At 40.8% G+C, this 14,839-nt stretch overlaps 1 protein-coding gene across 1 annotated transcript in view; it reads right to left on the bottom strand.

Moving 5' to 3' along the window:
• SETX (senataxin) overlaps positions 1–14,405 on the bottom strand; it is a 75,087-nt gene extending 60,682 nt beyond the window's left edge. The window contains 5 exon segments of the mRNA XM_081236344.1: positions 1,868–1,977; positions 3,953–4,163; positions 5,419–5,602; positions 14,294–14,325; positions 14,328–14,405. Of these exon segments, the coding sequence (XP_081092470.1) occupies positions 1,868–1,977; positions 3,953–4,163; positions 5,419–5,602; positions 14,294–14,325; positions 14,328–14,372 (582 nt within the window). The 5' untranslated portion in view covers positions 14,373–14,405.
• Between the last annotated feature and the right edge of the window lie 434 nt (positions 14,406–14,839).

The raw sequence follows: 14,839 nt of genomic DNA, 5'->3' as shown, positions 1-14,839 counted from the left end.
AAGCCTAACCATACGCAAGCATCAGATAAACCCAAAATGAAAAGCATTCTATTTTTTGTAAATGGGAGGGAGGCAGAAATGACTATTCTTCAGAAATGTAATTGTCATAAAAGACAAAGAAAGGCTGCGGAAATGTTACAGATTAAGGGAGACTAATGTAACACAATTACATGTAAATCCTGATCCTGGTCTGGATACTGGAGTACAGGGAGAAAATGCTACAAAGTACGCTGGATCACATGACACAACTGGAAAATAGACCTTACTGTGTCAATGTTAAAGTCACTGAAGTTTATAATATTGTGAGAATATACTTATTCTTAGGAAATATACACTGAAGTATTTAGGGGCAAAAGGGTATGATACATGCAACCTACTCTCAAATGGTTCAGAAAACAAACAGCTTTGTAGTTGACTGAAAGCAAATGATAGAACAAATGGAGTGAAACATTAATAATTGGTGAATACAGCTAAAGAATATACAGGTGTTTTCTACTTTTTTTTTTAATTTTGAGAATTTTCTAAAAATTTTAAAGTATTTTCAAATAAAAACTTAAAAAAAAAAAGCATTAGGGCTCTGGAGTCAGGCTGCCTATATACAAATCCCAGTCACCATACTAGCCTGTGTAACTGTGGTTAAGTCTCCTGACTCAGTTTCCTCACCTATAAAAACACATATAATGAAGAATACAGTCATTCCTGGCCCTGCAGACCCAGTCACCAAGCCTGCAAGTGCTTGGCCCAGGTCCTGATTGCTCAGCTGGACCAGCTTCCTCTACTGGTTTGCAGCTTTAAGAAAGCCAGTCCCAGAGAGCAGCTGGCTGTACTTTCTGTCAATCTTCTTTCACAGGCAGGAAAGCCCCACCCTTCTTTTAAGCACAGGCCTCGACTCTGGTTCTACCCTTGCCTGGAGGATACTTGTCATTCTTATTATCATGCACAAACTCAGTCCCCTGCTACCTACAGCCGCCCAGGCCTACATACAGGTTTCCACCATTTATCACTTTGTATTTCTGTTCCATTACTGGTCCAAAGAAACATTTACTTTTTGAAAAGTGTGATTATACCTTTTAGAATTCCACTTTTTGAATTTTTTTTCTATCATTGTTTGGGTTTGGCACAAAGGAGACTGAAATTCACCACCATTCTGGCTGGAAACCCCATTACCATGTTCTTTCTTCGCCACTTAAAAAAAAGCCTCTTTACTATCCTTCTATTGGCAGAGCAACCCTTCATGGCTATTGTCGTAACGTTGTAACTCAGTTCTAGAGGCCAACGTGCACAGGTCCTACTGCACACGCTGCCTCGCCACATGATGATAAGTCCTCAACTCCAGCAATCAGCTCACAGTCAGGTTCCAAGCCTCTGGTGTTGCTCAATGCTTCTGTCTACCTACTGTTCTGCTTCTCATGTTCCTCCTCCTGTCTGGCACCTAGGAACTGAATCTCCTTGTCCTCCCCTCTACCCCATCACCTGTTAAAAATCTCATCTATTAGCAAAATAATTATTTCAAGTGTTTTAACTGGTATTTCCATGTGCTTGGAGTGGGGCAGGCAAGCAAGAAAAGCAAGAGAGAACAGTGCTTCTTCATTAGTTCAGGTCAACACACTGGAAGTTCAGATTATTCCCTCATTTGTCTTTTAAACTGAAGTGTCACCTGTCAGAAGTGTTTCCTTACTCTTTTAACTCTCTTCTTTGAGCCCCCCCAGCACCCCCTCCTTAACTGCTGTAATGTTACAACAACAAGAGAATAATTTTGGCAAATATTTTAAACAAAGTACACACCAAAAACCTCTATTATAGGTATCTATGCTATAGGTGCAAAAATAAAATATTCCCTCTTCCACTGCCTAACACTCACACTCACCATTTCATTGGGATGGACCAAAAACAAATAGATCCCTGGATGTTTGTCAAAAACCTGAAAGGAGCAGTTAGCTTGTTCCATCCGGCAAAGTGCTTCAACGCATAATTCATCTAAATAGAAAAAATAAGGCAGTAAACATAAGACATAAATCTTATCAACTTATCAAGATTCCCTAAATTTGGCTCCTTCGGTTGCTCTGTAAGTGAATGAAAAGTTGTTCCTTTTTTTTTTTTTTTTTTTAAACTGAGGCATAAAAATGCTGTAAACGTAAGAATGATATTTAGCTGCTGGAAGACCGGTAGGTTGATCATAGTGTGTGCCTATGAATTGCTCTGACTTTCCTAGTACAAACATCTTTTTTCACACTGGGCATAATTATCTCCAGAGGGCACCTTCTTAGAAGTATGGCTATAGGTCCAATTCCATTAGCATTTTACATTTTGATCCATGAGGACTTTATCTTGTACCACAGTGATAAAATCAGCTTTGCCCCCCACATGGCTATTTTGTCCTACTCTCAGTTACTGAGTAATCCATTTTCTCCACTGGTTTGAAATGCTATCATCACCAAAGAGTAAATTCCCCAAATATATTTGGTTTACTTCTGGACTCTCTACACTGCTCCATTAGTCTATCTGTACCAGCACTATCCTAATCCCTGTTGCTTTATGGAAATTTCTTCATCACTCTTTCAGAAGTATACTGAATAAGACTCATACATTTACCATATCAGATGAATCGACTTTATTTTGTCAAGCTTCAAAGAATATTGTAGTGACAGTGGTTAGCTTTGGGAAGGAGGAACAATGACTGGAAAAGCAAGAGGAGAGCTCCTGGTGTGTTGATGATGTTTTGTTTCTTGACCTGGGTGCCAGCTACACAAGTGTGTTTAGTTTATGAAAAATCAAGCTTATATACTTTTTTGGATATGGTACTCTTTAATAAATGTTTGAAAAATGACTTGTTAGAATTTAAAAATCTAGTTATTTTTAATTTATTTAGGAAGAACTGATTTATCTAATTAATCTTTAGATATACTTTTCAATTTACTGAAAATACAGAGGATAGAGAAACAAGTCAAATAACATGACAAGGAAGAAATCAGAAAAGTCCAGGAAGCACATTATTCTTTAGGGAAACCATTTGGTCTCAGCAACTCAAAGTTATGACCAAAAAAAAAAAAAAAAAAAATCTATCTATCTATCTATCTATATCTATATCTGTGCACACATATATAAGAGTAAACTATTCTGGATTAAAAGAGATGTAAGCAATATGGAACCAAATGTAACCAAATGCACAGTCCCTGATTGGACTCTAATTTAAATAAATCATCCAAAAAACACATTTTGCAACTACTGGGAAAATCTGAATGTGGACTAGATACAGTAGTGGGTGCCTTAAAGGTACTGTTATTTCGTTAGATTTGATAGATCAGGAAAATGTCTTCAAAAGATTCATATTAAGAAATGCAAATATAAATGACCAAAATCTAGGCAGCCATAATATGCTATGCCATAGTGATTACTGAAAATTACTACAGACCAGTGGTTCTCAACCTGACGATTTTGTCCCTCACTGGCCCTGACCCCCAACTCCCAAGGGACATTTGGCAATATCTGGAGACATTTTTGGTTGTCACAACTAGGGTAATGGGGAGAGCAAGTCACTACCAGCATCTAGTGGAAATAGGCCAGGGATGCTGCTAAACATCCTACAATGAACAGCATGTGCCTCACCCACCAAGAATTATCCAGTCCAAAATGTCAACAGTGCCAAGTCTGAAAAACCCTGCTACAGACAAATTCCAAGAATGAAAATTAATTGAATGGATAGATGAATAAATATGTGATAAAGCAAATACAGCACGATATGAGCAACAGTAGAATCTATGTGGTGTGTATATGGTATTCACTGTGTGATTCACTTTTCTAGGTTTGGAAACGCTCAAAATAAAACGTTTGGAAAAAAAAAATAAGTATCCTAATTATATGTTTAAGAAACAGATTTTCAACATAAACCCAAATTCTTACAATTCTTAAAATAAAAAAAGTGGTACAACTGTGAAACACCCAAGATACTCACGAACACGCTCATGTAAAAGCAAATAAGGATATTTCAGTATTTCAAAAAGAGGAACTCGAAGCTTATTTTCAAAGTCTTGGCCAGTAAAGTCAAACAGCTGTGCCTCTCCATCGTTGTCTACTATATATAATTCATCATCGTCTCCAATTTCTGCCTTCATGGCCTTTTCAAAGTGATTTATGAGACGTGAGGTTTCTAATTCCCATAAAACCTACAGGAAAAGAAAAACGGGCAGTGTGCTTTATATCTTATTATCAACAAAATATACTGGATGTGATTATTCTTCTAGAAAGCCTTTTCCTAAGTATAAAAATTCAGAAGTTTAAAGAAGTACTAGGGTTTCCCTGGTGGTGCAGTGGTTGAGAGTCCGCCTGCCAATGCAGGGGACGTGGGTTCATGCCCCAGTCCGGGAAGATCCCACATGCCGCGGAGCGGCTGGGCCCGTGAGCCATGGCCGCTGGGCCTGCGTGTCCGGAGCCTGTGCTCCACAACGGGAGAGGCCACAACAGTGAGAGGCCCGCGTACCGCAAAAAAAAAAAAAAAAAAAAAAAAAGTACTGAACCTCATATATTAGACTTAAACAGTCACTAAACGTAAAAGTGGCTTTTATGACACATGAACATGAGTCCATAGAGCATGAGATGTTTACAACATTGCTCTTGCAGAGTTTTGCTATCAACAGATCTGTCAACTATACTCCATTGAAAAGGAAATGAGAAGTTGGAGCTTCTTGACCAAGGCACAAGATGGGCCTTCTCTGACTTCCCTTCTATGTTCCAGCCATAGGTAACTACCTTGAAACATCAGCTTTAGCATAAAGACACTGGTTAGCTTCATAGCTAGGGAGCTTTGTAAACGTAAAGGTTTTCCTCAAAAGGTTCATAACTAATCATCCCCCTCCTCTCTTCTATATTATTATACATATCTCTATGGTCTGTATTCCATTTTTCATTAGATAAATATAATAAACCAATATTCAAAGCCACATATTTAAAATTATGTTTCACTTTGGTTACTGTGAATGAAAAAATGTTTGTCTTTATTGATTTATACCACTTACCCATTAAAAAATGAAGAGGGGGGAAAAAAAAGAACTATTAGCCAATAAAAAAATAACCCAAGCCATTCAGATACCTGGCTGTTAACAATGTCAAACACAATGACATTAAAACATGAACCCAAAAAAACCCATACGTCACTTCATTTCATGAAACTGTTTCACATCAAAATGACTAAAAGTGGAGGATTATAAAATTCTGCTTTAGATTTCAATTCAATTCCATCAATCAATAAGCATTTACTCAGCACCTACTATCTACCAGGCTATGAGTTACATACTAGAAGTATATTAGCATTCACAGTTTAAATCACATCGTCAGTTCCCTGAATGCTTCCAACAGAGTTCAAATTTATTCTCTTCCTAGTTATCAAGCTCTGAAAAATACTGCCCAATTAATGTAAAGTACCGTATGTAAGAATGGCAATTCATCCCTTGCTTTGTGGTATTCAGCCACACACTCTAAGCAGTAGCAGAGGTCTTCATCAGCTGTTTGAAATTCACTGGAGTGGGTCTTGGATGCATAGCGTTGCAGGAAGTCAGTGGTGGAAATACCACCTGGCGTACACCAACAACATGTGCTCATTCTGTACCTGTATCCAGAAAAGAAGACATGGAAAGACTAAAGAAAAAAACCACACAACACTTCAGGCCTATTCTGGTGGAGAATGGGTACATTTCCTACTAATGATCATGTCTTCAACTTACAATGTGCCTTTACCACATCCAGAACATTCTGCTGGCCAGCTTATCAATCACTGGCTAAACTCAATCTGAGCTTACTCGTAAAAACTTTACCTGTGACACATGAAAAATAATGAAATGAAAGCAGTTAGTAATAAACATCATAAGGCAATATACAGCTGTGTTACAAAACTATACAGTACTGATGGGAAATTATATACAGAGACATAGAATTATCAATGTTTTCAAAGTACAGATTTTGGACTGTTCTAATCATATACTGGAGTCAAGTGAAAAGCTCAGGAAACCTTTCACATTCCCTGAGGCCATGTTCCAGAAATCCCTGGAAACCTAAAAAATCCACAAATATTAGTCCATACCAATAACAAAAACTCATACAGAGAAGAATTTTCTCTTGGTTAGAAAGTATATATACACATGAATTTGCACGTGTGTATGAACTGCTGCCCATAACTCACTGCTCATCAACGCAGTATAAACTGTAATGGCTGCAAATATAATAGCTACAAACCTATTCCTACTAAGTTTGAAACTTACAGTTTTTGACTGTCTCCAATTTGGGGTTTTATACTACCATCAGAGCCTCCACCATCCAAACTCAAGTAAAAAGGGTTAAATGAAATTAATTTCAGAGATTGGTTCAAGATGGCGGACTAGAGGACGTGCGCTCACTCCCTCTTGCGAGAGCACCGGAACTACAACTAACTGCTGAACAATCATCAACCGGAAGACACTAGAACTCACCAAAAAAGATACCCCACATCCAAAGACAAAGGAGAAGCTGCAATGAGGAGGGGCGCAATCACAATAAAATCAAATCCCATAATTGCTGGGCGGGTGACTCACAAACTGGAGGACACTTATACCACAAAGTCCACCCACTGGAGTGAAGGTTCTGAGCCCCATGTCAGGCTTCCCAACCTGGGGGTCTGGCAACGGGAGGGAGAATTCCTAAAGAATCAGACTTTGAAGGCTAGCGGGATTTGATTGCAGGACTTCGACAGGACTGGGGGAAACAGAGACTCCACTCTTGGAGGGCACGCACAAAGTAGTGTGAGCACTGGGACCCAGGGGAAGGAGCAGTGACCCCAGAGGAGACTGAACCAGACCTGCCTGCTAGTGTTGGAGGGTCTCCTGCAGAGGTGGGGTGGGGTGGGGTGGTGGTGGCTGTGGCTCACCGTGGGGACAAGGACACTGGCGGCAGAAGTTCTCCTTGGCGGGAGCCCTCCCAGAGTCCACCACTAGCCCCGCCAAAGAGCCAGGCAGGCTCCAGTGCTGGGTCGCCTCAGGCCAAACAACCAACAGGGAGGGAACCCAGCCCCACCCATCAGCAGATAAGCAGATTAAAGTTTTACTGAGCTCTGCCCACCAGAACAACACCCACCTCTACCCACCACCAGTCCCTCCCATCAGGAAGCCTGCACAAGCCTCTTAGACAGCCTCAGCCACCAGAGGGCAGACAGCAGAAGCAAGAAGAACTACAATTCTACAGCCTGTGGAAGGAAAACCATATTCACAGAAAGACAGACAAAATGAAAAAGGAGAGTACTTTGTACCAGATGAAGGAACAAAATAAAACCCCAGAAAAACAACTAAATGAAGTGGAGATAGGCAACCTTCCAGAAAAAGAATTCAGAAAAATGATAGTGAAGATGACCCAGGACCTTGGAAGAAGAATGGAGGCAAAGATCGAGAAGATGCAAGAAATGTTTAACAAAGCCCTACAAGAATTAAAGAAAAAACACCTAGAAGAATTAAAGAACAAACAGAGATGAACAATACAATAACTGAAATGAAAACTACACTAGAAGGAATCAACAGCAGAGTGAGGCAGAAGATCGGATAAGTGATCTGGAAGACAGAATGGTAGAGTTCACTGCCGCAGAAGAGAATAAAGAAAAAAGAATGAAAAGAAATGATGACAGCCTAAGAGACCTCTGGGACAACATTAAACGCAACAACATTTGCATTACAGGGGTCCCAGAAGGAGAAGAGAGAGAGAAAGCACCCAAGAAAATATTTGAAGAGATTATAGCCGAAAACCGCCCTAACATGGGAAAGGAAATAGCCACCCAAGTCCAGGAAGCACAGAGAGTCCCAGGCAGGATAAACCCAAGGAGAAACACGCCAAGACACATAGTAATCAAATTGACAAAAATTAAAGACAAAGAAACGTTACTAAAAACAACAAGGGAAAAACAACAAATAACATACAAGGGAACTCCCATAAGGTTAACAGCTGATTTCTCAGCAGAAACTCTACAAGCCAGAAGGGAGTGGCATGATATATTTAAAGTGATGAAAGGGAAGAACCTACAACCAAGATTACTCTACCTGGCAAGGAGCTCATTCAGATTCAACAGAGAAATCAGAAGCTTTACATACAAGCAAAAGCTAAGAGAATTCAGCACCACCAAACCAGCTCTACAACAAATGCTAAAGAAACTTCTCTAAGTGGGAAACACAAAAGAAAAAGACCTACAAAAACAAACCCATAACAATTAAGAAAATGGTAATAGGAACATACATATCGATAATTACCTTGAACGTGAATGGATTAAATGCTCCAACCAAGACACAGGCTCGCTGAATGCATACAAAAACAAGACCCATATATATGCTGCCTACAAGAGACCCACTTCAGACCTAGGAACACATACAGACTGAAAGTGAGGGGATGGAAAAAGAGATTCCATGCAAATGGAAATCAAAAGAAAGCTGGAGTAGCAATACTCATATCAGATAAAATAGACTTTAAAATAAAGAATGTTACAAGAGACAAGGAAGGATGCTACACAATGATCAAGGGATCAATCCAAGAAGAAGATATAACAATTATAAATATATATGCACCCAAAATAGGAGCACCTCAATACGTAAGGCAACTGCTAACAGCTATAAAAGAGGAAATCAACAGTAACACAATAATAGTGTGGGACTTTTTTTTTTCTTAATTTATTTATTTTTGGCTGCGTTGGGTCTTCGCTGCTGCACGCTGGCTTTCTCCAGCTGCAGCGAGCAGAGGCCACTATTTGTTGTGGTGCATGGTCTTCTCATTGCGGTGGCCTCTCTCGTTGTGGAGCATGGGCTCTAGGTGTGTGGGCCTCAGTAGTTGTGGCATGCGGTCTCAGTAGTTGTGGCTCTAGGGCTCTAGAGCACAGGCTCAGTAGTTGCGGCTCGCAGGCTCTATAGCGCAGGCTCAGTAGTTGCGGTGCACAGGCCCAGTTGCTCCACAGCATGTGGGATCTTCCAGGACCAGGGCTCGAACCCGTGTCCCCTGCACCGGCAGGCGGACTCTCAACCACTGAGCCACCAGGGAAGCCCGGAACAGAAACAAAGTGCTCAAAATACAAAAGGATGGGGGCATGTCAAAGGGACATATTAGCCACCAACCTGAAAGAGCTCCCAGTGGCCAAAGCTGAAACAATCTGAATAACAAAATAATGTAATATTGGATTATAACCCACAGTATAAATATACATGAATCCATACTGATACAAATGAATGAATAAACAAATGTGGGGGAAGGAACAAACTTTCCTTATAGAAGAATTGCTAATAATATATACAGATACTCCCCATTCCAGGAAGTGGAGCTTAATCCCACCCTATCTTGAGTGAGGGCTGGACTTGGTGAAACACTTCCAAATAAGAAAGTATGCAAAGTGAAAATCACACTTACGGTGGAGACACCTGGTAAACACAACCTCAAACCAAGTGATCAAGGTTAACATCACCAGTGGTTAAGTCGTGTTGGTAACCCCTGACACAATGTGATGAGGCAGGAACTTCAACTCTGCAGTATGCTTCCCCAAACCCACAACCCCAGTCTATTCATGCGAAAAACATCAGACAAACTCAAGGTATTATCCAAACAGCTATTAGCCAGTCTTTGACAAAAAAGAAGAAAACCACACCCAAGGGAAATCGAACCAAGTGTTCTATCATATGGAACCATTTTATTGGGAATTGGGCCAGGAAATTACCCAACAAAACCGATCTTGAAAACTTGACCTTCATTATCTAATGAATGTATATCAGCCTAACGGGGAAAAAAGTTACAAACCCAACTGTAAACCCAATGAAGTTCATTTCCTAACTGGATGAACCTAATCCATGCACTCTCATCAGGAGTGACATCATCCTCAAGGAGATGAAAACCGGTTAGTGGAACACATCCTACTCTTTTTACATATAAAGCACAGGTACATTTACATTACGTAAAGAAGTATATAATATATTGGTGGTACTAAAATTCATAGGAAAGAAATGTCTTAAACGTTTCCTTTCAGAGAGGGAGAAGGGACAATAAAAGGTTAAGAAACATGACCCAAGTCATTGAATACTTGGGTACAGAAACTTGACAATGTTAAGTTTTTGAATGCATTATCACCCAAAAATTCAGAGTGAATAGTAAGTTCTGCTAATGGGAAACTGATCACATCTTGACAGTATTTATAATTTCTGTACAATCAAAAACATGTATTTGTCTTGTGAACTGATTTTTAAAATTCATTAAATATTAACTGTATACTTTCTTCATGCTTCTGAAAAGAATTTAGGGCAGCTTTCAACATTAAAGTATAAAGAAAAAGACATTTTAGAAGGCAATTTAAAAAGGGAGAGAAATCAAAACTTATTTAGAAGAAATTTAATTTCACTAAGTCCTAATTTAGGAGCTTCCTGAAAAGTAGAGCAGAAAGATAACATGAGTTACACAGTCCTCGTGTGAAAAATAAAACAAGTAATATGCTAGTTCAGCTGGAGAGTCCTGCCCTTTCCTAACACTAATTCTAATTCAATTACATTTTCTAAGGGTGCTGCAAACTAGGGAATATGAAGTAACAGAATAGACACTATGTTTCTGCAGAATATAAATTTCATTCAAAGAACTTCTTATACTTGAAAAACCAGTAATATAATACCAGGAAGTTAAAAGTCTGCAGAAGCTGTGTTTTTCCAGTGATGCAATCTAATTCAACGAGTTTCACCCTTCTAGACGATGCAAGAACAGAAACTGAAACTCAGGGGATTTCTCGAACATCAATTGTTTCAAGCTTGACTTGAGCAGGAAACAAGACTGCAGTCAACTGCAACGTTGAAAAAATCAAGGTACTGAAGTACAAATAAAATGTTGTATATATATATATATATATATATATATATATATTTTTTTTTTTTTTTGCGGTACACGGGCCTCTCACTGCTGTGGCCTCTCCCGTTGCGGAGCACAGGCTCTGGACGCGCAGGCCCAGCGGCCATGGCTCACAGGCCCAGCCGCTCCACAACATGTGGGATCTTCCCGGACCGGGGCACGAACCCGTGTTCCCTGCATCGGCAGGCGGACTCTCAACCACTGCGCCACCAGGGAAGCCCAAAATGTTGTATACTTTAAAATAATTATTAACAGAGAAGTTACTTAGCAAAATAAACCTTCTAGTAAAAAAATGATGGAGTCTGCTTTTTATTTCACTCACTCAGAGAGCTAGCCTACTTCCACATTCCAGAAAGCAAAACTAAATTTTCTCAAAGTAGATAGGAGTTACTGCCATATAACAGATAAGTGCCATGGAATTTAGAAAACAGAGAGAACAGTGCTATAGCACATCAACAATAGAAACATGTTTCCATAGTTCCTCTCAAAAGGCCATAAGTGGGTGTGGTTATGTTCCTAAAACTAAAATCATCATCGGCCTGATAGCTAAGCCCAAAAAAATCTGAACAGGGTATACTGAAATTTTTCTTTTAAGGGAAAACTGCTGGTAGATGACTATGAATTTTGCAAATTTTTGCACAATTCAGTTCTTCTGGAGGACAGTTTTGTTAATTTCATCAGTGTTTTTACTGCTTGGAATCATTACTGAACCACAAATGGGGGGGTCCAGGGAATCCTCAAGCTGCATGACAGAAATAAGAGCGGCTCCTGTGCATCAGAGAGACAGTTTTTTTGCCAGTAACATAGGATGCTTCACCAGAGGTATAACTGTAATTTTCTATTGACTTATCCAGGGGATATCATTTATCAATAATAGCTGGCCAGAAACTTCAAATAACAATCACTTTCTTCTACCCTTCCTAGCTAAACTTTTTGAAAATTTATTTACTTATTTATTTTAAACCTCTTCACAATTGCTTTTATTTATTTATTTTTTTCCTCGGCCACGCTGAGCGGCTCGAGGGATCTTAGTTTAGATCCCTGACGAGGGATTGAACCCGGGCCACGGCTGTGAAAGCGCCGAGTCCTAACCACTGGACCACCAGGGAACTCCCCTTGAAAAAATAATTTAGATTCACTTCTTTAGCTCCTTTGCACTCTGGCTTCTACCTTATGTTTCACTGAATGTTTTCACAAAAGTCCCTAATAATCTCTTTAATACCAAATCCAATAGGTTCTTTTTTTTTTTTTTTTTTTTGCGGTACGCGGGCCTCTCACCGCTGTGGCCTCTCCCGTTGCGGAGCACAGGCTCCGGACGCGCAGGCTCAGCGGCCATGGCTCACGGGCCCAGCCGCTCTGCGGCATGTGGGATCTTCCCGGACCGGGGCACGAACCCGTGTCCCCCGCATTGGCAGGCGGACTCTCAACCACTGCGCCACCAGGGAAGCCCTCCAATAGGTTCTTTACTGGACTCCTCTAAAGCATATGAAACTGCTCACCATGTATTCCTTAGCTACGACAACACACCATTCTTCTCTCACTTCCTCTACCCAGCCCCCATAATCATCTGCTCCTTTCCCCCCTGCTTCATATCAAAATTTCCAAAGGTTTGTCCTCAGGACTCTATCCCTTCATTCAATATCTTCTTTGTGGGTGACAATTCAACCTATTTCTTCAACTACTATTTATAATGAAGCTTCCCAAAGACTGAGAACGTAGGTAAGACTCAATGCCATGTTTGTGTTTCAGCTTCTCAATAAATGAGAGCCTAGCCTAGAATTCCACAAAGATACACAGCTGCCCTTCAGTATCTGCAGGGGATTGGTTCCAGGAGTCCCCCCCATGCATACCAAAATCTGCAGATGCTCGAGTCCCTTCCATAAAACAGTGGAGTACAGGGAACAGTTGGCCCTCTATATCCACAGATGGGAAACCCAAAGATATGGAAGGCTGACCGTACTCAATATCCAACTGTAGAGTGAATCTATACTCACTTGACAGTTGCCTCATAGTAAACAGGACCAGAACAGAACAAAGTCCTTCCCGTCAATGTGTTATCTGTCCTGTATTCTCTATATCCACGGTATTACCCTGACTTCACTTTTCAAACCAGTAACCTGTGAATTCTATACTATCCTCCCTTAGCCCCCATCTCTACAAGTTCTATAGAGTCTACCACCTTGATTACCTCTGTACTTTACTCTCAGTGAGACTGCCATTTCCTTAGTTCAATACATTTTCATTATTTGTCTGGATTACAGAAGAAACCTAAATGATCTGCCTCTTGTTTGATCCACCATCAGTTCTTCCTCCAAAATGCTGCCAAAGGCCAAAGCAAAAACCAGACTCTAAAAGCACAAATGACTCCTCTACCTTTGGCCAATAAAATTAAAATTTTTGACCTCACCACACAAGGCTCTCCATGACCTGGCTTCAGCATCATCTCTTGCCATTCCCCCTCACTTGCACTTCCTAAAATGCTTCCTGGTGTTTGGCATTACCTGCCTTTATGGAAGCTCTTCCATCTGCCTTTAACACCTACTCTTCATACCTTTGCCTGGTTCTTAACACTGAATGCGCATCAGACTCACCAAAGGAACTTGGGAAGAAAAAAAAAAAAGCAAAGCAGATGATGAGATACCGCTGATAAAATTCAGATTCGTTCTAAAAAACACTCCAATAGTAAGTCTGATAAAAAGCCAGATTTGGGGGACTTCCCTGGTGGTCCAGGGGGTAAGACTCTGCACTCCCAATGCAGGGGGCTGGGGTTCAATCCCTGGTCGGGGAACTAGATCCCACATGCATGCCGCCGCTGAGAGTTCGAAAGTCACAACTAAGACCCAGCGCAGCCAAAATAAATAAATAAGTAAATATTGCAGGGGTTGGGGGGAGCCAGATTTGAGAACTACCTCTGAGCATCATCATGCCTGGGGGCTTGTCTGACTCATTCCCTCCCTTCCAGTCTGTCTCTGATGACTTTTTTCTCTATCCCCTCAGGACTTTGTACATGGTCTCTATCACTGCATTTACCATGTTAGGCTGAGCTGTTTACTTATCTGTCTCTCACCTACAAGTTCCATCCTCAGCAATTCTGAGTCTGTTAGGAGGAAAGGATCCGTTCTGTATTTTTTTTTTTTTACTTTTCAGTGCTTGGCACATATTAAGTGCCTGAAAAAAAAGTCTTAAATGTTTATTTAACAAATAACTACCGACACGTCCCTGCTGGCACACTGGTTAAGTCTCCACGCTGCCAATGCAGGGGGCCCAGGTTCGATCCCTGGTCTATCCCACATGCACGCCACAACTAAGAGTTCGCATGCCACAACTAAGGAGCCTGCCTGCCGCAACTAAGACCCAATGCAACCAAATAAATAATAAAAATATTTAAACATTTAAAATTTAAAAAACAACAACAAATAATTACCTGGGGTACTGGCCTACAGAGAAGTGATCCTCTCAGTCGAGATTCCTGGGTTTATTTGAGAATGGGTGAGGATCTGCATTCATATATACCCAGACTCTGGCCCCCAAAAGAACATTTCTGAAAAAGCAAAACAAAACAAAACTGAGGAAGTGGTTTTCAGACTCGCTCTCTCACTTGGGTTTCACATCAATCCTTATAAAGAACCACCAAATATTACCATTTGATGACAGAGCTCAAGCTCCCAGAGTCTTTAGACAACGTGCCTGTGGGTCTACAAGGAACGAAAAAACAGTGCAACTGCCATTCTGACTCCACAGGGGGAGTGGCTCCACGGGAGACCTCGTCCCCACGCTGGGGACAGCGAGGCACTTTGTCAGAAAGTCCCCCAATTAGCAGGTGAGTTCAGCCCTAGGATCGTCAGTAGCTAACATCTCAGCCGCTTTAACTGACCAGCCCTGGGTTCTTCTTTTTTTTTTTTTGCGGTACGCGGGCCTCTCACTGCTGTGGCCTCTCCCGTTGCGGAGCACAGGCTCCGGATGCGCAGGC

This window comes from Mesoplodon bidens (genome assembly GCF_964165515.1).
Source record: "Mesoplodon bidens genome assembly, chromosome: 6".
Lineage (NCBI taxonomy): Eukaryota > Metazoa > Chordata > Mammalia > Artiodactyla > Ziphiidae > Mesoplodon > Mesoplodon bidens.
Note: the sequence above shows the minus strand (reverse complement) of the source record. Positions and strands in the feature narration are given on the sequence as shown.